The sequence below is a fragment of the Labeo rohita genome, chromosome 21 (genome assembly GCF_022985175.1).
Source record: "Labeo rohita strain BAU-BD-2019 chromosome 21, IGBB_LRoh.1.0, whole genome shotgun sequence".
In the NCBI taxonomy this organism is placed as follows: domain Eukaryota; kingdom Metazoa; phylum Chordata; class Actinopteri; order Cypriniformes; family Cyprinidae; genus Labeo; species Labeo rohita.
This window is the reverse complement of record NC_066889.1, coordinates 28,429,248-28,453,209: the sequence shown is the minus strand read 5'-3', so window position 1 is coordinate 28,453,209 and position 23,962 is coordinate 28,429,248. Positions and strand designations below refer to the sequence as shown.

At 29.1% G+C, this 23,962-nt stretch overlaps 2 protein-coding genes across 2 annotated transcripts in view; both read right to left on the bottom strand.

The window, feature by feature from the left end:
* dym (dymeclin) overlaps positions 1–4,283 on the bottom strand; it is a 92,350-nt gene extending 88,067 nt beyond the window's left edge. Inside the window, exons 1-3 of the mRNA XM_051093342.1 lie at positions 4,081–4,283; positions 1,831–2,026; positions 121–173 (exon numbers count right to left, since the gene is read on the bottom strand). Of these exons, the coding sequence (XP_050949299.1) occupies positions 121–173; positions 1,831–1,970 (193 nt within the window). The 5' untranslated portion in view covers positions 1,971–2,026; positions 4,081–4,283. The remainder of the gene's footprint in view (positions 1–120; positions 174–1,830; positions 2,027–4,080) is intronic.
* Positions 4,284–5,939: 1,656 nt separating this feature from the next.
* atp8b1 (ATPase phospholipid transporting 8B1) overlaps positions 5,940–23,962 on the bottom strand; it is a 46,796-nt gene continuing 28,773 nt past the window's right edge. The window contains 18 exon segments of the mRNA XM_051093763.1: positions 5,940–8,273; positions 8,364–8,494; positions 10,052–10,190; positions 10,317–10,562; positions 10,670–10,753; positions 12,207–12,430; positions 12,650–12,941; positions 14,608–14,731; positions 14,823–14,898; positions 14,983–15,094; positions 15,314–15,478; positions 18,099–18,211; positions 18,296–18,484; positions 18,604–18,760; positions 19,534–19,577; positions 22,168–22,311; positions 22,314–22,375; positions 22,450–22,640. Coding sequence (XP_050949720.1) covers positions 8,043–8,273; positions 8,364–8,494; positions 10,052–10,190; positions 10,317–10,562; positions 10,670–10,753; positions 12,207–12,430; positions 12,650–12,941; positions 14,608–14,731; positions 14,823–14,898; positions 14,983–15,094; positions 15,314–15,478; positions 18,099–18,211; positions 18,296–18,484; positions 18,604–18,760; positions 19,534–19,577; positions 22,168–22,311; positions 22,314–22,375; positions 22,450–22,640 — 2,724 coding nt within the window. The 3' untranslated portion in view covers positions 5,940–8,042.

Genomic DNA, 23,962 nt, shown 5'->3' with positions numbered 1-23,962 from the left:
GCACACAGGGCCTGAAATTACAGACCTTTATTTCACAAGACAGTGGGTTTGAAATCAGCGTTCGTCTCTTTGTACAGACGGCTGTAATGAAATGGCAGTAAATTATACAAACACACATACTCAGAGTCTTGGCCAGCGGGACGACAGCCTCCTCCAGGAGTTTAGCATCAGCACTGCAGAAACAGAGACAGAGACAATCGTCAGATGGGAGAAATTGGGAGAAAGAGTTGCAGTCAAATCAATGTGAAATACAGCCTCACTTACTGCTTTTATAAAACAGTGGCAGCAGCGAAATGTATTTATAAAATTATAATCACCGTGTTAAAACACAGACCTAGTATTTATACTGTTAAATTTATGAAACTATTGACAACAACATTAAACATCCGTTCACAAGAAAAACATGGGATTTGTGTGAAACGACATGAAACACCAAAGTGCCTTCAATCATATTTTAACACTGAATAATCCAGAACACAATTCGTAATGAACATGAACTCAACATTTCAAAAGAAACAGATGCTAAAATAGTGTTCGTGATGTGAGATACTCTGTCTCCCTCTGGTGTTCGACCTCATATAACATCTAATAATAATATCTATGCAGTAATCAGCAACATCATGAGGGTACTCATTTCATATGCAAAAAGATTAGCTAATCACATCAGAGGTCATTTGCATAAAGTTTTGAATTGGAAAAGTGCAGGTGAAACTGGTGATAAAACTAAATTATGACTGTTTGACAGGACATCAGAAAAAATGTAAAAAGCTGTAAATATGAATATCAGTTTTAAAATGTGAATTTACAGTCAATTTTACCATAAAAATATAGGGAACCTCACCATAGACACTCTCCAAATTTGTCTAAACAGTTATAAAAATGCCTGTATACTCAATCCACATTATTGTTTTTACGGAACCCATTCAATTTTACTATACAATAATAATAATAATAATAATAATAATTAAATTTATTGCATTTATTAAATTGTATTAAATTTAAAAAATTAAATCAATAAGAAAATATTTTATACCAATTATACTATAATACTGTAAATTTATTTTAATAATAAAACATATATTTTTATTTTATTACATTTTAAAAATTGAATCAATAAGGAAAAATATTACTATAGCAATGATATAATTGTACTGTAAATTTATTTTAATAATATATTTTTTTATTTTATTAAAATGTAAAAATTAAATCAATAAGGAAAAATATTACTATAGCAATGATCCAACTGTACTGTAAATTTATTTTAATAAAATTTTTTTATTTTTTTAAAATGTAAAAATTAAATCAATAAGGAAATATACAGTTTTACTATTGTATAAAATTTTTACAAATTAAACAAATCAATAAAAAAAATATATTACTATAGCAATTATCCTATTGTACTGTACATTTATTTTACAGAACAGCAGCAAAATTGCAATACTAATATTTATGTCTGCCTAATTTCTTTGGTTTCAAACGGTACCCTGCAGAGCTTTTATTTTGCAGAAAACCACAGCCCTTTTTATTCATTAATTACAAATTTGATTTGGAAAGTTTTTGGCACATTGCATTTTAAAATGCAAGACCCAAACTCAGCAGTCGTTTGCTCGTGAGAAGCAGCATTTACTGCAAATCAACTGAGACACTGAAAACACCCATTGACTCCTCACATTTCCCTCTGCCCTCACATTTAAACAGCTCATTGGATCTTCACACAAATGATCTATTTCAGAGGCAAAACAGCAAAGTTTCACTGCAAGATGACTAGTTTGCATCTGAATGAATGTGAGTGTATGGGACATCAGTGATGGGGTTGGAGGAGCGTCTCACCTGCAGGTGGGGCTGGTGAAGGTGAATGAGATCAGCTGGTTCCAAAAGGGCTCATTCTCTGAAATGGCATCTGGACCAATCAGAGTGCGGATGCTCTGGCTCTCTGACAGGTCGCTCACCTGACTGGTGTTTGCACCCATCGCCCCCAGAAGCCAACAGAGACTTCCTCAGAGCCTCATCTCCAGCCGAAGAAAACCTGAAGGGTGAAATACGTTTTCATTAGATTAGACTCGTAAGACCTGTTTTTCAGTGACCTAATGAAGTTAGGTTTTAAATTAACATTTAATTTTAAACTTACACCTGTCATATTACACTAGAAATAAAGCTATACACTTTAGCAAGTCAACACACATGAAACGGGTTTGATGGGTGGACACAGAACGCCACACAAACACGCCTATTTGTTAAGCACACACCCTTTACACACATTGTTGACGTGCCACCAACATTTCCTGATGTTGAGTGTGAAACTGTGTCTCAGAAACTGCCATAAAGCAGGTTTGATTAAACATCCTGGTTCATATTAAGTCAGTTGTGATCTCAGAAGACGATACAGACTCTCTTGACTTACAAGGAAGCTCATTTACACCTTCAGGTGAAAGAAGATTTGTGTCTCACACATCTGAAAATGCCACTAACTTACAAACATTCCATAATAATATTGTTTTCCGTGCAAAATTCACATTTAAAAATCTAAGAGGCAAATCTCACAACAAGAATTCAATGTCATATGTAACCACCTAATCTAAAAAATAAAATGAAAAATTTAGTTTTGCAGAAAGAAAACGTATGTGACAATTTTCACTCCAATGCATCCAGATCTGAGTTGCTTCTATTTAGGGCTGTCAACGATTAATCGCGATTTTTGCACCTTTGCATCATGATTTACATTTGACTGAACATGCATTTAAATATGTGTATATTTAATACGGGTCATATGTTATACTAAAACAGAAAAAAATCTTACTGTAATGTGTATAAGTTATATATTATTTTAAAATAGGTAAGTATTATATATCATTGTGCTGTAGTATTTATAATGCTGTTTTTATGTGAATTTTACAGTAACTGGAATCAGTTTTCAGAATAGAAGTAGGGCTGTCAACGATTAATCGCATACAAAATAAAAGTTTAAGTTTGCCTAATATATGTGAGTGTACTGTGTGCAATTATTATGTATATATAAATACACACAAATTAATGTGTATATATATGAGAAATATGTTATTAATATACAAAATGATTTTATTTATATATAATATAAATGATATAAAAATGATAATAAATACATATGCTTGTAAATATTTCTTAAATATATACATGAATGTGTTTGTATTTATATATACATAATAATTACACACAGCACACACACATATATTAGATTAATCGTTGACAGCCCTACTTCTATTCTGAAAACTGATTCCAGTTACTGTAATTTAAAATTGTTTGTTATTAAAATTCATATAAAAGCAGTATAATAAATACTACAGCACAATGATGTATAATACTTACCTATTTTGAAATAATATATAACTTATACACATTACAGTAAGATTTTTTTCTGTTTTAGTATAAAATATGACCCCTATAAAATATACACATATTTAAATGCAAGTTCAGTCAAATGTAAATCATGATGCAAAGGTGCAAAAAATCTTGCTATTCATTAAAGGTTAATGTAAACACAAAGAATGCAATCAATAATTAATTCAATGCAATCCAGCACTGCTATCAACATTACAGGTGACAAAAGACCTAATGAATGGCCTACACAAAACGAGAAAACTAGTCCAACACCTGCAGGACTATGTGAGTTAAAAATTATCTTGCAAAGTTTATTTATTATAATACACTGTATAGATAAAATATGCCTAATATACGGACACTAATTATGATTTCACAATTAGTAAAGGCTGATTTATAATATGCACAGTGGAATTTATTTAGCTTGTTCATTTACTTTGACAGATTGGGCTTTCCTCAGCTAACTGCCTTTCAAAAAAGCTGTTAAACAACTCTCCTCACAGCTTTTATACCCACCGCAAACAAAATATATAGAACGTAGTTAAATATTCATTTTATACGACTATTTCTCGGTATACAACTGCCTACGTAGAAGTTAATAAGTATCCAGGTAGCTATACACCTAGCAAAAATTAGCCTGCAGACTCGAGTGAATGGAGAAACCCACTGTAAACACGTTAGCTTCCATGCTAACAGGCTAACAGGCTTACGGAGAGCATAACTTACCTGATAAACGTCAGATCTGACAGCACCTCAGAAAAGCCGCTAGACAGGCGCCTATGTGTTCTCAGACGAATAAAAGTAAATGAGTTGTAAATAGTAATGGTAAATATTCAGTAAAGATTGTTTTGCAGTCTAAGTTGTGGCTGTGTTGACTCTATTAGCTCTGCGTCTCCACGTCGCCACTGACGCTCATGACATCTCACCTCGTCGAGCAGGCGCAGAATAACGCTCCAATCAGATCGAGGCGGAGAATCTGGCTCATGAATATTAATTAAATTCTAAACGAAGTTGACAGGTTGACACGATCTTGTTAATATTAAGTAGATTATCAATTCGCCGAACGAATGAAGACTTTTGTTAATGCTACAAACTGAGTTTTATTCATCAGGGAGGCATTAAATGAATCAAAAGTGACAGTAAAGACATTTATATACATATAAAAAAATTCTATTTCAAATGAATGAATCTTTTCTATTCAAAAAAGAAAAAAAAATCATAAAATAAAAATGTTAAATATATAGAGAAAATGTTATTCTTATTTTTAAAGAAAAAATATTTGAAATTTTAATAATATTTCACAATATATATATTTAAATGCAGCCTCGGTAAACAAGAGATTTCTCTTTCCAAAAGCATAATAAAATACAAAAATATTCATAAAATTAAAATGTTAATTATATAGCAAAAAAAGCTATAGTATAGCCTCAGTGAACAAAAGAGATTTTTATTTTCAAAAACAATGATACAAAAACATTCATAAAATAAAAATGTTAATTATATAGAGAAAATGTTATTCTTATTTTCAAAGAAAAATATTTTAAATTTGATATTTTAAATTATATTTTACAATATTTTATTTATTTTTTATAAAAATGTCAATAATATAGAAAAATGTTATTCTTATTTTTAAAGAAAAAATATTTTAAATTGTTGTAATATTTTACAATATTAGTGGTTTAACTGTATTTTTGAATAAATAAATGCAGCCTCAGAGTACAAAAGAGATTTTTATTTTCAAGAACAATGATACAAAACCATCAATAAAATAAAAATGTTAATAATATAGACAAAATGTTCTTCTTATTTTGAAAGAAAAATATTTTAAATTGTTATATTTTACAATATTTTATTTATTTTTTATAAAAATGTCAATAATATAGAAAAATATTCTTATTTTTAAAGAAAAAATATTTTGAATTGTTATAATATTTTACAATATTAGTGTTTTAACTGTATTTTTGAATAAATAAATGCAGCCTCAGTGAACAAAATGGATTTTTATTTTTAAAAAACAATGTAATACAAAAACATTCATTAAAAATGTTAATTATATAGAGAAAATGTTATTCTTATTTTTAAAGAAAAATCTTTTCAATTGCAATATTTCACAATATTTATTTATTGATTTATTGATTAATTGATTAAATAAATATAGCCTCCGTGAACAAGAGATTTTTCTTTTCAGAAACATAATAAAATACAAAAATATGCATAAAATAAAAATGTTATTCTTATTTTTAACTAAAAATATTTTAAATTGTTATAATATTTTACAATTTTTTTTTTTTATAAAAATGTCAATTATATAGAGAAATGTTATTCTTATTCTTTTTTTTTTTTTCATTAAATTGTTATATTTTACAATTTTTTTTTTTTTTTGATTAAATAAATGCAGCCTCGGTGAACAAGATACTTTTCTTTTCAATAACATAATAAAATACAAAAATATGCATCAAATAAAAATGTTAATTATATAGCGAAAAAATTATTCTTATGATCTAGAGTTTTATATACAGTCATAATAAACAATGCAAAATTGCTTACATTTTTTTTTAAATCATAAACAATGACACAAAGCCAAATGTTCTACATCTTATTCTTTATTTATAGACATTTGTGCAAGTATATTACAGTACATTACATACAGACAATCCACAGAGCTGTGTACAAGTAGACGGCTGGATAAAGCAATTTCCGTTCATTCAGCGTACACATTTAGAACAACCAGCCTAATAAATATAGTGTTTTCTCATAAATGATATCATAACATGGTAGATCATTAAAAATCTTGTAACAGTTCTCATGTCACTAGGGTTAAAAAATGAGAAAGATACGTCCACCTCCCAAGTCCCTGTACCAAAGTGCAATTTTCATGATATAGAAGAAAACAAATCGTCATTAAGGCTTCATTCTTACGCAGACAGAGATTTCCGTCAGCAGCTGATGGCAAGACGACCCATTTAACATGAACTCACAGAACAACAATGAAATATGAAATCAGAGAAGACACCACAGCGAGTGTGTTAAAAATGATCTATGATCCTCTAGGCAGGTTTTTACAGGACGTGCGGTTAAAAACTGAGCGAGAACGTTTTTTGACAATGCAGGTCTTGAGTAACAGCTCAGAAGTATTTATGTAAACATGAGCTTTCACCACTCTAAATTCATTCATTCTTTCACGGTTCATAAGGAACATCATCAAGAACGAGACACCGACACCCTGAAAAAGATTCAACCGTGGGGAAAATTCATCGTAAGGTTTGTGGGATTCGACCCTTTGCTTTTTTGCAAAAAGGATAACAAATATTTCAGAAGTCAAGATGATAATTCCTTACCGAGTTCACATTTAAACATAAACGTCTTCAAATGTAACAAAGAGGAAAAAGTCTAATCAACACCCTTTGCTACGCTGCAAAAAAATCAGTTTCTTAATTAGTACTTTTGTCTTGTTTTTCAGCAAAAATATATAAACATTTTAGATGTTTAAACAAAATGTTTAAAGCATCTAAAAAAAAGAATACATTTTTTTTTAGTTTAAAATCAATTTTACAGACTATTTTAAAATTAAGTTTAATTTTTCTGGTTTTAAGCTTGCTTTATTTATTATTAATATTATTTTTTATTATTCATTTTAATTATTTATTATATAATTGTATTATTTATTATTATTATTATTGTTGATTAATAATTGAAAATATTTTTTTGAGAATGTTTTAAAATTAAGTTTAATTTTTCATTATTTATGGTTTTATCAAATCAAATCCCAAAACTATTTTTGTCTTGTTTTTCAGGAAAAATATATAAACATTTTAGATTTTTAAACAAAATGTTTAAAGCACTTGAAAATTGAATACATTTATTTAGTTTGAGGATCAAACAAGATTAATTTAACTGTAATTTTACAGACTAATTTAAAATATATTAATTTATTTTTCTGGTTTTAAGCTTGCTTTATTTATTTATGATTAATATTATTTTTATTATTAATTTTAATTATTTATCATTATTATTATTTATTAATTATCTAAAATATTTTTTTTACTAATCAAGCAAAACAAATTTACATGTGAAGCAAAATTGCAAAATTCAGGTTTAATTTTTTATTATTTATGGTTTTAGGAATCAAATCTCAAAACGAAATTTAATGAGCTTTAAACCTAAAGCAAGAAAAAAGGTGATCAAGAAGGTGAGAAATAATGTAATTCAAAACATTTTCTCTGTATATATAGTGTTATCTTAAACTAAATATGTATTCCTTTAAGAAACGTTTAATATTTTTAATGAAAAAGAAGACAAAAACCCTGTAAGAAAATTTTTGCAGTGTATAAAGCAAGTTTTAAACGGGCGCCTAGATTAGAAAGACACATTCACACACTCTCTTTCGAATTGTACATGTGCAAAAAAATGTGACTCGGAAATAAAAAAGCATGAAATAAAAACCTGAGACGAACAATTTGTTGTACGCAGTGCACAACGTTAAAACCAGTCCTGGTCTTCGGTGAGCGTTTACTCGTACTTTCCCTTTAAAGCCCTTCGTTCCCGTTTCCCATTGGCTCTTTCATAAGTCCCTCCCCTTTAAATGACACTTGGCCTCTTCCTATTGGCCCATTGCGACGGGCAGCTCAGATATGACAGGGTAAAGGCACATAAGCAGGTAGTGAGTGTCTGAGGGCAGCGCGTTGGTTTCAGATGTTTTCGGCCTGAGGAACCTCTCGTATGCTCTCTCTGAGCTCGGGACGAACGCGCGGCCGCTGCCGAATGCTGCGTCCCGACGCGATGAGGTCGGCGTAGCCGCGCGAGTGCGAGAAGGCGTAAGCGGAGCGACGTGAGCGTCCGCCGCGCTGGAACGCTGGCTTCTTCTTCTTCCTCTCCTCTTCGTCATCTTCAAGCTCGTATTTCTTTCTGTTCCTCTGAACCTGCAGGAAGAACGTGAGGATGTAACTTCTCTGCACATGTTGTATTTAACCCAGAATATTCCTCGTCATCGAATGATTTAAGGATCTCACCTTGTCTCCGACCGAGGGCCAGATGGTTTGATAGAGGAACTGGATGCAGATGACAGGAAGGAGACAGATTCCCACCGTCAGGATGATGGTCAGCCACAGGTACGGCTGTCTCAGAGCGTTAGACGCGGCGCCTACGGGTCAAAACAATAATCAGGTTACACACCAACCCACGGTATGGTCTCTGAGATTAAACAGTGAAAATAACAGTGAGTAAAATGTGAGATTTTAGTATTATTAATATACTATTATAATATTTATTAATGCTTTAAATTGGGTTTATATTTTATCATTTCAGTTTTAATTTAAAAATTAATTTAAAGTTTTAGTACTTTTGTTATACACTTTTGTCATTTTTAATTGTTTGTTTTTAGCATTTATTTTTGTATCTTTTAGGTTTTTATTTTATATTTTTTTTAGCATTTTATTTTGTGCATTTGTCATTTTTATTTTTTAAAATATTTTTTATTTATTTTTTTACTTTAGTTTTTTTTTAATTTTTTTCATTTTAGTGCTACTATTAGGATTTTTTTTTTTTTCAAGTTTTGATTGTAATTTTTGAAGTTTTTTTATTTTGTGCATTTAGCTATGCAATTTGTCTTTTTTTTTAAATAATTTTTTGTTTTTATAAATTACGACTGCCATTTATTTTTTCATGTTTTTAAGTTTTTTGATATTTAGTTTAATTTTTTAGCAATTTTATTTTGTGCATTTGACAATTTTTTACTTTTTTTAGATTTTTTTATTAGTAGTAATTTCCAGTCATTTTAGTGCTTTGTTTCAGATTTTGATTGTAATTTTAGTTTAATTTGCAATTTCTGTCATTTTTATTACTTCTTTTAAATATTACTAATTAAAGTTTTGTTTTTAACTTTTATTTTAGCTTCAGTTTAGTTTTTAGTTTTGTTTAGGTTTTTTTTTTTTTTAATTTCCAGTTAGTCATTCTAGTGCTACAATTAGAATTATTTTTAGGTTTTCATTGTAATGTTTGTTTAATTTTCAATAATTTTGCTATGCAATTTAGTCTTTTTTTTATCCATTATTGTTTTTAAATATTACTATTAGCCTTTATTTTAATATTTTCAGGTTTTAATTTTAATTTTAGTTTAATTTTTAGCCATTTTATTTTTGTGCATTTGTCATTTTTATTACTAATTTAATTAAATATTACTAATTTAATTCATTTATTTTTGTTTTACTTTTATTTTAGCCTTAGTTTCTTTGTTTAATTAATTTCCAGTTAGTCATTTTAGTTAGTACTATTAGGATTTTTATTTTCAGGTTTATATTGTAATTTTAGTTTACTTTTCAATAATTTTGCTATGCAATTCAGTCTCTTTTTTATCAGTTTTTGTTTTTAAATATTACTATTAGCATTTATTTTTGTATTTTCAGGTTTTTGTTTTAATTTTTGTTTAATGTTTAGCTATTTTATTTTGTGCATTTGTCATTTTTATTACTTTTTTGTTTTTTTTCATATTACTAATTTAAATTTTTTTACTTTTATTTTAGCTTTAGACAAAATTTAAATCAAGTTTTTTTAAAACATCTGTATCATGAATATCATACAAAAAAAAATAACTGTACAAAATCACAATAATCAATAAATTTTTGCAGTTTTGAGTTTCATTTTTGTACTACTTATATCTAGTATATTGTGCAATCAATGTTAGTCGAACTTTATGACCCACCTGTGAAAGTGAAGGTGGTTGGGAAAATGACGTGGATTCCTGCGCTGTGGATGTCAAACATGATGCCGAAGTAAATGGCGATACTGCCGAGCACCGCAAAACAGTTCACGAACGTCCAGTACGAGGTGTTCAACGAGATCTGTGCCATAAACAAACAATATTACATTAGATCAGTGCGATGAATGCCTCTTTTGAGTACTGCACCATTCACAATCTAGAATGAAATGAGATGTTGTCACATGATCAAGATCGACCAATCAGGCACCTGCAGGTTGACGGTGATGATGAGCGATGAAGCTGCGACCACAGCGAACGACTGATAGTCGGACGGAGCCTCGCCGTCCTGTCCCATGGTCTGCAGGAAGGCGCCGTACGGGATGAAGAAGATCATGAGGGACGTGAAGATGCCGTGGAACAAACTGATGAAGAAGTTCTTGTAGTTGAACAACGTTCCTTGCTGCCCCGGAAGATACAGCTTCGGGAAGCGTAAACTCAGTTTGTCATTCACATCCTACAGGAACAAAGAGAGGCGGTTTATAGGCCGGAAATGAGTCAGTGGTGTCATTTGTGATTTCATGATGACTTTTGCACAATTTAAAGCTGGTAATGAAGCTATACCTGATCCAGAAGGCCGACGAGGAGAACAGGCAGACTGCTGTAGCAAACGTTGTACAGGGTGATGAACCAGTCTTCATATGCCGTCTACAAACACACAACAATCTGTCAACATTCATTTCTTCAGTGCAGAGTTTAATGTGCATTTGGGGACACAGAGTGCCAGTTGCACTATATTTTTACTTTTTGCAAAAATTCTAATATTTTTTGTGGACTGATTATTGCAGGATTTTACCACATTTGTAACGAGAAGCGTTTGCAAACGGTTTGTTCCAGAAACTTCCGCACATTTCCACCAAAACAAAAGCTGGAGGGTTAAACTCTTGCTAAAGTGAAGATGTGAAAAGTAAAATATTTAATATTATATGTTATATAATAATTACATATTATATAATAACTATAATATAATATGATTATTATAAATTTATATTTATATATTATTCTAAATATATAATTATTAATTATAAATATAAAATTATTATTAAATGATTATATTTATATATTATTATATATATATATTATTTTAAAATAATCATTTATTATTTTACAGTAGGGTTGTAATATAATAGTAATATATTTTTTTTCTTTGTTTTAGAAAAAATAATGATATAATAATTATTATTATAATTTATGACAGAAATATCTAAATATTGTAAAACAACTGAACAGTAAAATATATACAAATACGTAAAATATATTATTATTATTAGTAGTAGTAGTATATAATTTCCCTGAGAATAGTAATAATATATAATAGAAATAATATATTCCTTAGAAATAATAATAATTATTATTATTATTATTTTTATTTAGAAAAAAGATAGAAATATACTAATATTGTAAAACAACTGAACAGTAAAATATATAAAAATATTTAAATTAATATATTATTATTATATAATTTCCCTCAGAATAGTAATATATTTCTGTCTTAGATAATAATAAATATTATAAATTCTAATATTAATATTATATTAATATATTAATATTATAAAATATTATTATTTTCTGTCTTAAGAAGAAGTAGAATTATTATTATTTAGACAGAAATATATTACTGTTTTAATACAACTGCACTTTAAAAAATAAATACATTAAAATATGCAAAATAACTTAGAAATAAGAAATAAATAATAATATATTATTTCTAAAATTGAAATAGAATAATATTGTAAAAAACAACAACAACAACTAAACAGTAATAGAAATATATAAAAATATGTAAAATAATATATTATAATTATTATTATTATTATTATTATTATTATTATATCATTTCCCTCAGAGCTACAGTATAAGGCCTGGGGAACCTCAGAAGACATTTTCACCTGGTAGGAAAATAATTTATGGTCAAAAGTAAATTAACTTAGTTACTGTTACATTTTTATGCCCTTAATGTTGAGACAATGTTCCCTATGTTATTGAGAATGGTACTGAATATCAATATATCAATATCACGGTATTGTGTTGAAATTAGAAATTCCAGAACAGCATGTCCAAAACATCTCAGTAAAAATCTGAATGTAAATCGTTCTCTTACTTGTGAGGAAAATCCGTTGAAGAAGGAGAACCAGAAGTGCACCAGGGTGAAGGCGAAGTTCTTGTAGAAGAAGTAGCGCAGGAATTTGCACATGCGGATGTAGGACCAGCGTCCGTGGACCAGCAGGAGGCGCTCAAGGTAACGGAACTGAGCAAAGGCGTAATCACTGGACATCACAGCCTGCATCCCTTCCTGACCGCTGATACCCACACCGATGTCTGCAGCTGCAGGGGAACATGGGAAGGAGAAGTTACCTTTAAAATGTACACTTCAAACTCTTCAGAAAACATTCATTCATTAAAACTTTGAATAAAAGTTGATTCTAAGATATTTATTTGGATCAAGGTTATTATTATGGTTAACTAAATCTAGAAATATAATCTATTTTACTTAAAAAAAAAAATAAATAAAAAATAAATAAAATAAAATAAATAAACACTCACTCTTGATCATGTTGACGTCATTGGCTCCATCACCGATGGACAGAGTCACGGCCTTCTTGTAGCGTTTGACCAGACTGACCACGTTGGCCTTCTGTTTGGGCGTCACACGGCAGCAGATCACCGCGCTGCATTCGCACGCCATGTCCACAAAGTCCTCCTGTCTCTTCTCCTTCTCCCAGTCGTCGACGGGCTGACTGCTGTCCGGAGCGCTGGTGGAGTTGGTGTGCCGCTTTCTGAGTTTCTTCAGACGCAAGCGACGACGCTTCTTCTTCTTCTCGTACAGAATCTCATTCTGCACAAAAGCGAGAAAGCAATTTTAGACTAACAGGAGATTTTTAGTTTTCAAGTTTCTAACTTTAAGGCTTGAGCATCTTTTATTCAACTCCTGTTGTCCTGATCAACTTTATTTACTTATTTCCAAATTACGCAAATTTATGATCAGTCTTCTGTGAGTAAAGAAATGATTAGATAATGTCAATATATTTTATTTCCAACAAAACTGTTCATTTCAACGTTTCTGCACTGATAACTGATAAAGACAAAGTACAAATTTTACTTGCTTTAACTATCTACTGAATTCTATTTTTTGTTGTTGTTGTTGTTGTTGTCCAGCCAAATTATATCAGGAATAAAAATGAATTATTTGAATATTTAAAAATTTAAATGTAAAAATTACACTACCGTTTAAAAGTTTAACTTTTTTTTTAATTAACGTTTTTGTCTCTTCTGCTGACCAAGGCTGCATTTATGTGATCATACATATTTGAAAATACAGTAAAAACAGTACTAACGTGAAATATTATTTAACTTTAAAATTAATATTTTGTATTTTAATATATATTAAAATGTAATTGAAGAATTTATTTGCAAAAACAGATAATTTAGTTGTTTTTAAACATTCAAAAATCATTGTTATTATGTTTTTTTTATTTTTTTGTTAGCTGTATTTTTTGTTATTTTTACTTAAGTCAAAATAATCAAACTGCAGTTTGATTGAGATTAACTGGAATGCACAATGAAAAAACATGATTTTTGAAAATTGTTAAAAACAGAGTTTGTTTTTGCAAATAAACTGATGCAAAGCTGAATTTTCAGCATCATTACTTCAGTTGGATACACTGATTGATTTGTCTGTCTTTAATTTTGTGCATTTAATGTTTCTATTTCATATATTTTTATATGTAACATATAAAAATAAAAATAAGTAGAAAAAAAACAGCAACTTTCGCATTTTAAATATACATGATAAACTTATACAGCTTATATATACAAATAATGCTTTTTTTTTTCATTTAATTTTCATTTTTAATTAAATAAGTTTAGACAATATTAACTTACATTTTTTAAAAGATTTTAACATTATACATGTTGCATTACTGTCCAAAAAAGGAGTCTCCTAAATGTAGGTCAAACAACTAATCGCGATTAATCGCATACAAAATAAAAGTTTGAGTTTGCCTAATATATGTGTGTGTACTGTGTGTAATTATTATGTATATAGAAATACAAACACATTCATGTATATATTTAAGAAATATTTACAATTATATGTAGTTATTATAATTTTTAAATAATTATATATAAATATTACAAAATATTTTGTACATAAATAACATATTTCTCTTAAATATATACATTAATTTGTGTGTATTTATATATACATAATAATTACACACAGTGCACACACATATATTAGGCAAACTCAAACTTTTATTTTGAATCGCGATTAGTTGTTTGACAGCCCTACCTAAACGCATCCAAAAACATTTGAATGATTTTATATAAACTGATAGATCAGATGTGTTTTTTGACACAAGCTTGTAAACAATATCAGTTTAATTCCACATGTAGCTGATTATTTAACTCAAATAAATGAACCTAATGTCAAATCCAGTGGTTTGATTTGTGTTTAGGGTTCTTGAAGCATCTGAGAGTCGATCAGTGTTTGATGAACATACCAGCCAGCCTCCAGTGATGATAAGTGCGTTCTTGCTAGTCTCTGTGAAAAACTTCTCTTTCAGCTTCTTACTGCGTCCTTGAGGGTCGTTGCGTCTTTGGGTCTGTCTGTTCCTCAGCTGCACACTACAAGAAACAACAAGAGCACATAGACATCAGAAACCATACGATCCATCTCAACCCGCTGACACATTCACAGACATCATCTGAAACGTACTTCACGTCCTCTCCGTAGTGGATCTTCATGTCGTCGGTCAGCAGTTGGCAGGAGTAGCCGATGTTCTCAGCGGTCTCTGAGTACGCAACAAACGACATCTATTAGAAATCAAACCAATCTCCCTTAAAATAACCCAATATTTCACAGGTTCATCGCTTACCTTTCTTGTCTCCAGTTAGAACCCAGATCTTGATGTCAGCTTTGGCCAGTTTTGCGATGGTTTCGGGAACACCGTCCTGAAGTTTATCTTCAATGGCTGTCGCTCCAATCAGCTGAATAAATTTACATAAATAACAGTTTTCAACATTATACATATTACATTATTCTCATTCTTAAGTGACTGTGGATAAAAGCGACCATCCAAGCACATGGTCATCAGCCGATAGCAATTAGCCAAAAACTGCCAGGTTAATTAGCCTGACTAATATATCAATTGATCACTAGTCACTAGTCTCTAAATGAATAATGATTTTCCTTTCTTATTTCCATACCAGAAGGTTTTGCTCAATCTCTTCGTACACCACGTCCAGAGCCTCCTCACGGTTCACCATTGAAACACTGGCTTCCTGGTGTTTCTGAGACCAGGCTTCGTACTCCCCCTGACTGATGTCCTTATAGCACAGACACAGAGTTCGCAGGGTCTCGTTTGCAAAGATCTGTATGAAAATTCAAACCCGTTTAGCACACAATGCATGCTATTCTGCTTAAAAAAAAAAAAAAAAAACCTTTTCCATGTACCAGTCAATTTAGAGATTGTGCGGCTTTTCATAATGTGTTTCAGAATAGGGGAAAGAAAATGTTTGATAGTTTATTTTATTGCACTTTATCTATTTGCGTCTGTAGGTTTCAATTACAATACATATCTTTAATCAAAGGCTGTTTCTCAACAATTAGCAGCATGTAAATACACCAAAATTTACAGTTTTATACCTACACGTATTCTGAAGGTTTCTACTGAGGGGTTTGTTCATATATCATTCACCTGATTTTATTATTGCACTTCTATTTGCGTTTCAACGACAATACACATCTTTAAAGGCTATTTCTCAAAATTTACTTTTTTCCACCACTTCAGCAGCACGTACATACACAAAAATGTACTGTTTTATTCCTATCTATATTTTAAAGGTTTTTACTGAGGGGTTTGTTCATATATAATTCGATTTTATGATTGCACTTTTTTTTTTCTATTACAAAGCATATCTTTAAAGACTGTTTCTCAAAATTAACTTTTTTCTCCACTTCAGCAGCACTTACATGCACCAAAATGTACAGTTTTATTCCTATATATATTCTAAAAGTTTTTACTGAGAGGTTTGTTCATACATCGTTCAATTTTATGATCGCACATTATTTGTGCTTTAATTACAAGGCATACCTTTAAAAGCTGTTTCTCAAAATGAGATTTTTCTCCACTTAAGCAGCACGTACATACACGAAAATTTACAGTTTTATACTAATCTATATTCTAAAGGTTTTTACTGAGAGGTTTGTTCGTATATCATTCAATTTTATTATTGCACATTATTTAAGTTTTATTTACAATGCATATCTTTACAGGCTGTTTCTCAAAATTAACTTTTTTCTCCACTTCTGCAGCACGTAGAAGCATCAAAATTTACAGTTTTATTCCTGTCTATATTCTGAAGGTTTTTACTGAGGGGTTTGTTCATTTATTATTTGCCTGATTTTAATTTTGTACTTTACCTGTTTGCGTTTCAATTGCAATACATATCTTTAAAAGACATTTCGCAAAATTAGTTTTTTCTCAACTTCAGCAGCACTTACATGGACCAAAATTTACAGTTTTATTCCTATCTATATTTTAAAGGTTTTTACTGTGGGGTTTGTTCATACATCATTCACCTGATTTTATTATTGCACTTTTTCTATTTGCGTTTCAATTACAATACATATCTTGAAAGGCTGTTTCTCAAAATTAACTTTTTTCTCAACTTCAGCAGCACGTACATACACCAAAACTTACAGTTTTATTCCTATCTATATTTTAAAGGTTTTTACTGTGGGGTTTGTTCATATATAATTCAATTTTATGATTGCACATTATTTGCGTTTCAATTGCAATACATATCTTTAAAGGCCTTTTCTCAAAATGAGATTTTTCTCAACTTCAGCAGCATGTACATACACCAAAATGTACAATTTTATTCCTATCTGTATTTTAAAGGTTTTTACTGAGGGGTTTGTTCATACATAAATCGATTTTATGATTGCACACTATTTGCATTTCTATTACAATACATATCTTTAAAGCCTTTTCTCAAAATTTGAGTTTTTTTGCAACATCAGCACCATGTACATACATCAAAATTTAGAGATTTATTTCTATCTATATTCTGAAGGTTTTTACTGAAGGGTTTGTTCATATATCATTTGCCTGATTTTAATATTACACTTTATCTATTTGCGTTTCAATTACAATACATATCTTTAAAAGATGTTTCAATACATATCTTTAAAAGTTTTTTCTCAACTTCAGCAGCACGTACATACACCAAAATTTACAGTTTTATTCCTATCTATATTCTGAAGGTTTTTACTGAGGGGTTTGTTCATATATAATTTTTCTGATTTTATGTAAAAAAAAAATATGGTGAAAATGAATTTTTTTCTGGATGTTGCCGGTATTTTTTTATTTATGAAGTGAAAAAAAGACACATTCAAAATCCCTTCTGTAAAAACCTTTGACTCTAATATGTCAACAAGTTGAAACAAGAATTCTTAAGTTATCATTGGTGTCAATGGCATCAAATCCGACACGGTGCAATCAACTTTTAGTCTTTTCTTCACAAAAACCAATCATATGTGTACTAAAGACTTTGAATATTAGTATTATAGTTTTTCTTTTTTAATTTTAGCATTTTTTGTAATTTTGTTGTGATTTTGTTTTTTTTTTAAAGTCTATATAGTTTTTATTAATTTTTATTTAAGTTTTAGTTTTAGGTTTTTTTTAGTGCATCAAGGTAAACTAAATGAAAATGGGAAATGTCGCCTTGGTAAAAACGCTCAAGTTGTTTTATATTTGATTTATCTCAGTCTGTTTTATTTATTGCTTTTAATACAGTCATATGGAGTACTTTTATTATATTTTGATGGTGCTTTTTTACTTTTTGGAGCTTAATACGTTTACAATTTGTAAATTTAATTTAAAAATTTGCCTTTTGCATTTCACTGAAAAAAAACTGGAACCTCACAGTATATACACAGTATAGTATATGTTATACTAATGGATTTATTAAAAGTATTAGTACTCACGTCCAGAGCTTCTTGCGTGGTTTCTTTATTCCTGCTATTGGGATCGAGTCGCTGGTAGATCACAGTGTCTGCGCCCTTACAGTACAGGCGGATTTTACCATCTGGAAATCTCACTACACACAAACACGCACAAGAGTGAGAAACACATGACAGTGACTGACAGACAGGAAGTGAAGAACAGAAAGAGAAGGACTCACGTATGACAGACATGCGTTTGCGGTCGCTGTTGAAGTCGAGTAGAGCGAGCACCTCGTAGGTCTCTTCATGGTCCATCTCCATGATGGTGATGGTGTCCTGCGTTCGGGACAGGAACACGAACCCAAAGTTGCGTGCGGCCGTGACCAGAGCGCCCTCATCTGGAGATGCGGCCTGGTACACCAGCTCATCTGAACACAGAAAAAATATGCAGTACACAAATGAACAAGTAATATCAGCTGCATTTTTTCTCTTACACAAAATAGGAAATTAAAAATATGAATGCAGATAATATTTTTTGTCTTTTTACCCTCTTTCTGCTCAACCATAACGGTGTGACACAAAGACAAGAGTTTGAAGAACTCCAGTATTTGCGGATCCTTCTTCGAACGGATACTGGAAATGAGAAAATTATCTTCAAACTGGAACTTCTTGTCAGCGTATTTATTCCAACTGAAATCCACATTCTGAGTGAAAATTAGAGAGAAAATGAAATGAATATAAGCGACTAATCAAACATTTTGACAAAGAAACGTCAGCTTAAAAAGCTAACTTAAAAGGACGTCATCTAAAATCACATCATATGTTGAATACGTAATGAATAAAATAAATAAACGCACTCTCTATAAATAAAATCCACACTGTGAAAGTAATAAATAAACTACAAATTTACTCTCTATAAAAAAAAAAAAAAAAAAATTAATACACTCTCTACAAATACAAATAAATAAGTGAAGTCTCTATGAATAAAAATAAAATAAATAAATGTTTTAAATTCATGCTCTGTAACAAATGAATGAGATTGTATTATATTTTGTGATTTTTATTAGTTTTTAATAAGTCTATAATTAATTTAAAAACTGTAAATGTACACTATAAAAAAAAATAATCAATAGATAAAACTATAGAAATATAATCTCTATAAATAAATATAATAAAATAAATGAATCAGTCAATCAATAAAACAATAAATGCGCTTTTAAATACAAATAATAATCAACCAAACAATAACATGATAAACATGATAAACTAAATAACATGATAAACTAAATAAAAAAAAAGTGTAAATAAGAAAAAAACATTATATAAAATAATAAAACAAATCAATCTAATAAAAACTACAAATGCATAGACAGTGTATATATGTATATAAATGTATACATTTTAAAAATACAAATTATTTTAACAATAATAAAATAAATAAATAAATAAATCACTATGAATGCATCTGCATATGTACCTTTCCACGATCCAAGACCACACCGTCTGCACTGGTGGGATCACCTATGGATAAACACAAATTGTTTTCAATTTTCACGCTAATTTAGTTCACTGAATAATTAAAGCAACAAAACATTAGTACTAAAAAGCAATAGATGATAATGCACTAAAGCACTTCAGACACTTCAGAGTGCAGACAGCATGGAATGAGTCATCTCAAGATATCTTTTAACTTAACTTGCTGTCTTAAACACGAGACACTCATGTAATACTCACTGTTAGAGGTTTATAAGCATGAGCAACAGTCATTGCCTCTAATGTGATGTAATTAAGGAAAAGGAGTTCTATTAAAGCACAAAACAGACTTATTTTACAGCAAGGTCAAAGATGTCAGCGTGTTTTAACCTCATTCAGGTCAGAAACCTGACCTGTGTGAAACTAAATCCTCAAATCTTTCCCACAGTCACACACACACACTTCTCTGGAGTCACCAACACAAACTTGAGGGCTGTAAGCTGGGCTCATATAAACCATATAAACCAAGGATTATTTCAGATCAGACACATGACACACCTTTGACACTCATCCAAATACACTTAACATTCAAACACTCGCATCAGCGCTTTTCATACTTGATTGAAATGCATTCACTGTGTTGACAGATAAAACCTCAACAAAAAATGTGGTTAAATTTCACTTGACTCGACTGCTGTTTTAACCTTGTAAAGCCTGATTTATGCAATAGTAGTTAGGATAATCACATTTTTTGAAAGCTTCAGGTTTTTATGGCTCATGTAGTATGATATAGTGAGAATATGCAGGAAAAAACATCTTAGTTTTATTCAGAGGCCCAAACTGAGCAAAAATATGCAATTTGGTGTAGACTGTAATATTTATATGGACAAAAAGTGATTACATTTCGATGCTTGTAATGTAAATCAGTGAGATCTTTATAACAGTATAGCAGATACTTACATAAAATCATATAAATATCAGTAATGACGTATTATCTTCAATCATATGGTTCAGTAAGATGATATTTAAATGCATAACTTTATGATCAAAACATAAAATGATTGAGAGATGAACAAATAAACGTTCCTCAAAAGCCTGGTGACCAAATCTGATATTTACATTACAACATAAGTATATGGATAATCGAGTATAACTGAGTTTCTTCAGCGCAGCAAGTGTTCATCTTCAAAAATTACTAACAGCAAAAAATAAATATAAACAAAATACTAGTACAGGTAACTATAAATAAAAAAATACTAAATAAAATGGTATAAATGCACTCAATAAATAAGATTAATAAACAAACTATAAAATCACACTACAAATACAAAACAAAAAATGCACTCTCTATAACCAAAAAAATAGATGAACTATATATGCACTATATAAATAAGTAAAAATATAAATAATGATTTAAATAAAAACAAATACACTATATAAATGCACTATTGATTAATAAATACAACAAAAAAAATACTGAATAAAAATTAACAAAATTCTATATATGCACACTGTATAAATAGGATTAATAAATAAACTATAAATTCACTCTATAAAAAATATTATTAATTTTATAAATGCTCTCTCTATAAAAAAATAATAGATAAATAAAAATATAAATAAAAATAAATGCATTATATAAATTAATTCTCTATAAATAAATTAATTAAGTAATAAACTTTAAAATTACTAACAATATTACAGTTGTTCTTACACTTACTTTATACAAATCAGATTTCACTGTAAAAAGAGACGTGAACCATAAGCTGAAGGTAGACATTAGTACAATTACACTAAAAGGACATTTACTTGCAAAACAAATTAATTATCAGACACCAGAACACACTTATAGTTTTTATAAATATTTTAAATTAATTTCTATTTGAAAATTTGTCATTTTAATTATAATTATATTTTTTATAATAATAATAATAATTACAATTTTCATTTTAATTAGCTAAAAAGTTTAGCTAAATTTGTTTGTTGTTTTTGTACATTTTATTTTATATATAAATACACTATAAAAATGCAATCTATCTATAAATAAATACATTTAAAAAATAAAAATACTGAATAAAATAGACAAAATTCTATAAATACACTCTCTGTAAATAAGATTAATAAATAAACTATAAATACACTTTATAAACAAAAATACTAAATAAAACAAAATTCTACAAATGCACTCTCTGTAAACAAAATAATATAGATAAACAAAACCACAAATCCCATAAAAAAAAAATATATATATATTATATTATATTATATTATTTATAGAGAGTGCATATATATATATATATATATATATAGAGAGAGAGAGAGAGAGAGAGAGATTTAAGTTTTAGTTATTTTGGTACATTAAGTTAGTCTAAATTAAAAAAAAAAAATACTGTCTTGGCTACTACCTTCTATATATGAATATAGAATTTTATATCCATTTATTTGAAGTTACTAAAATGTTTTTTTTATATGGTTGTAGTTTAAACTATAATAACACTGTTGTGTACAACAAGGTTTGATCATCTTGACCATTTAAAGTCCTTAGGAACTGGCGTATCAAATCAGCTACAGTAGGATTTATAGGGTCAAATTCTGCTTATATTGTTCCTATAAAAGCAAGGTTCACGGTTTGTCTCACCGTAAGTGCGTCCTGTAATGGTACACTTCTTGAAGGCCATGATGTTCTGAGTGAGTGTGCCGGTTTTATCAGAGAAGATGTACTCGATCTGCCCCAGCTGCTCGTTCAGCGTGGTGGTTCTGGCTTTGGCCGGCGTGTCTTTTCAGCGTAGTACATCTGCAGATCCCAGTTAATGAACTTACTCTGACCCAAGCGGATCACCTCCACACTGAGAGAACAAAGACCAGTGAGTTATCTGATGAATAATGATATCTGTGTGTGGAGGAGAGGCTGCTGTCGTACCTCACGTAGAGAGAAATAGGCACCATGGTGTTGAGGATGATGATGTAGCCCCAGAAACTCAGGAAGCCTCGGTAAGACGAAGTGTAGCCGAGGCCGTCGTACAAATACCAGGCCTTAGAGCCGATGCTCTCGTACCAGTACGTGTGTCCGATGGCCAGACCAGCACAAATCAAAACCAACAACACAAAGATCTACAGGAAGAACGAGAGGGAGATGAGAATATATTAGGGTGCAAGATGAGAAAGGAATTATTGCATTGCGTTATTGCGCTATAAATGCATTCTCTGAAAATAAAAACAAATACATAAAACTTGCACAATCTATAAATATGATTAATAAATAAAATTCTACTAACAGTCTATAAATAAAAAAAAAACTATACCATGTACTCTATAAATAAAAGTAAAAATATAAATAAATAAAATTGAATGCGCACTCTGTAAAAAAAAAAAAGTCAATAAATAAAAAAATAATTACAATTTAATTAAATTAAAATGTACTTTATAAATAAATATAATTCTATACATAAACTCTATAAATGCACTCTCTATGGACAAAAAATAAATACATCTATAAATACACTTTGTATAAATAAAAAAAATGAATAAACAAAAATATAAATAAATAAAAATACTCAACATAATAAACAAAAATGTGCTCTCTATAAATAAAAATAACAGATCAACTATATATGCATTATATAAATAAAAGTAAAAAAATAAATATAAAATAATGATATAAATAAAAATGAATAAACTACTGCACTCTCTATAAAAAATACAACAAAAAACACTGAATAAAATAAATGTTTTTAAAAGAATTCTTTAAAAATATGATCAACAAATGAAATTATTAATTCACTTTTTAAATAAAAATACTAAATATATTAAACTAAAACTGCACTCTCTATAAACTATTAAAACTACATACTCTATATAGTTATATACTATAGTATAACAATATACTCTATAAACTATATGCTCTACTATATACTCTATGCACTCTAAGAATAAAAAAAATAAATATAATTATATAAATAAACTATATAAATGCACTCTTTATAAATAAATGCAACTAAAATAAAAACAATACTGAATAAAATAAGCAAAATTCTAAAAAACACATTCTTTACAAATAAGATTCATAAAAAAACCTAAAAATTTATTCTATAATTAAAAATACTGAATATAATAAACAAAACTGCACTTTCTATAAATAAAAATAATAGATAAACTATGTATGCACTATATGAATGAAAGTAAAAATATAAATAATAATTTAAATAAAAATAAATAATTATACAAATGTACTCTACAAATAAATACATCTAAAAATAAAAATATTGAATTAAATAACCAATTGTATAAATGCATGCTGTATAAATAAGATTAATAAATAAACTATAAATTCACTCTATAAACAAAAATACTGAATAATAAAAAAAGCACTCTCTATAAACAAAAATAATGGGTAAACTATATATGCACTATATAAATGAATTAAAATATATATA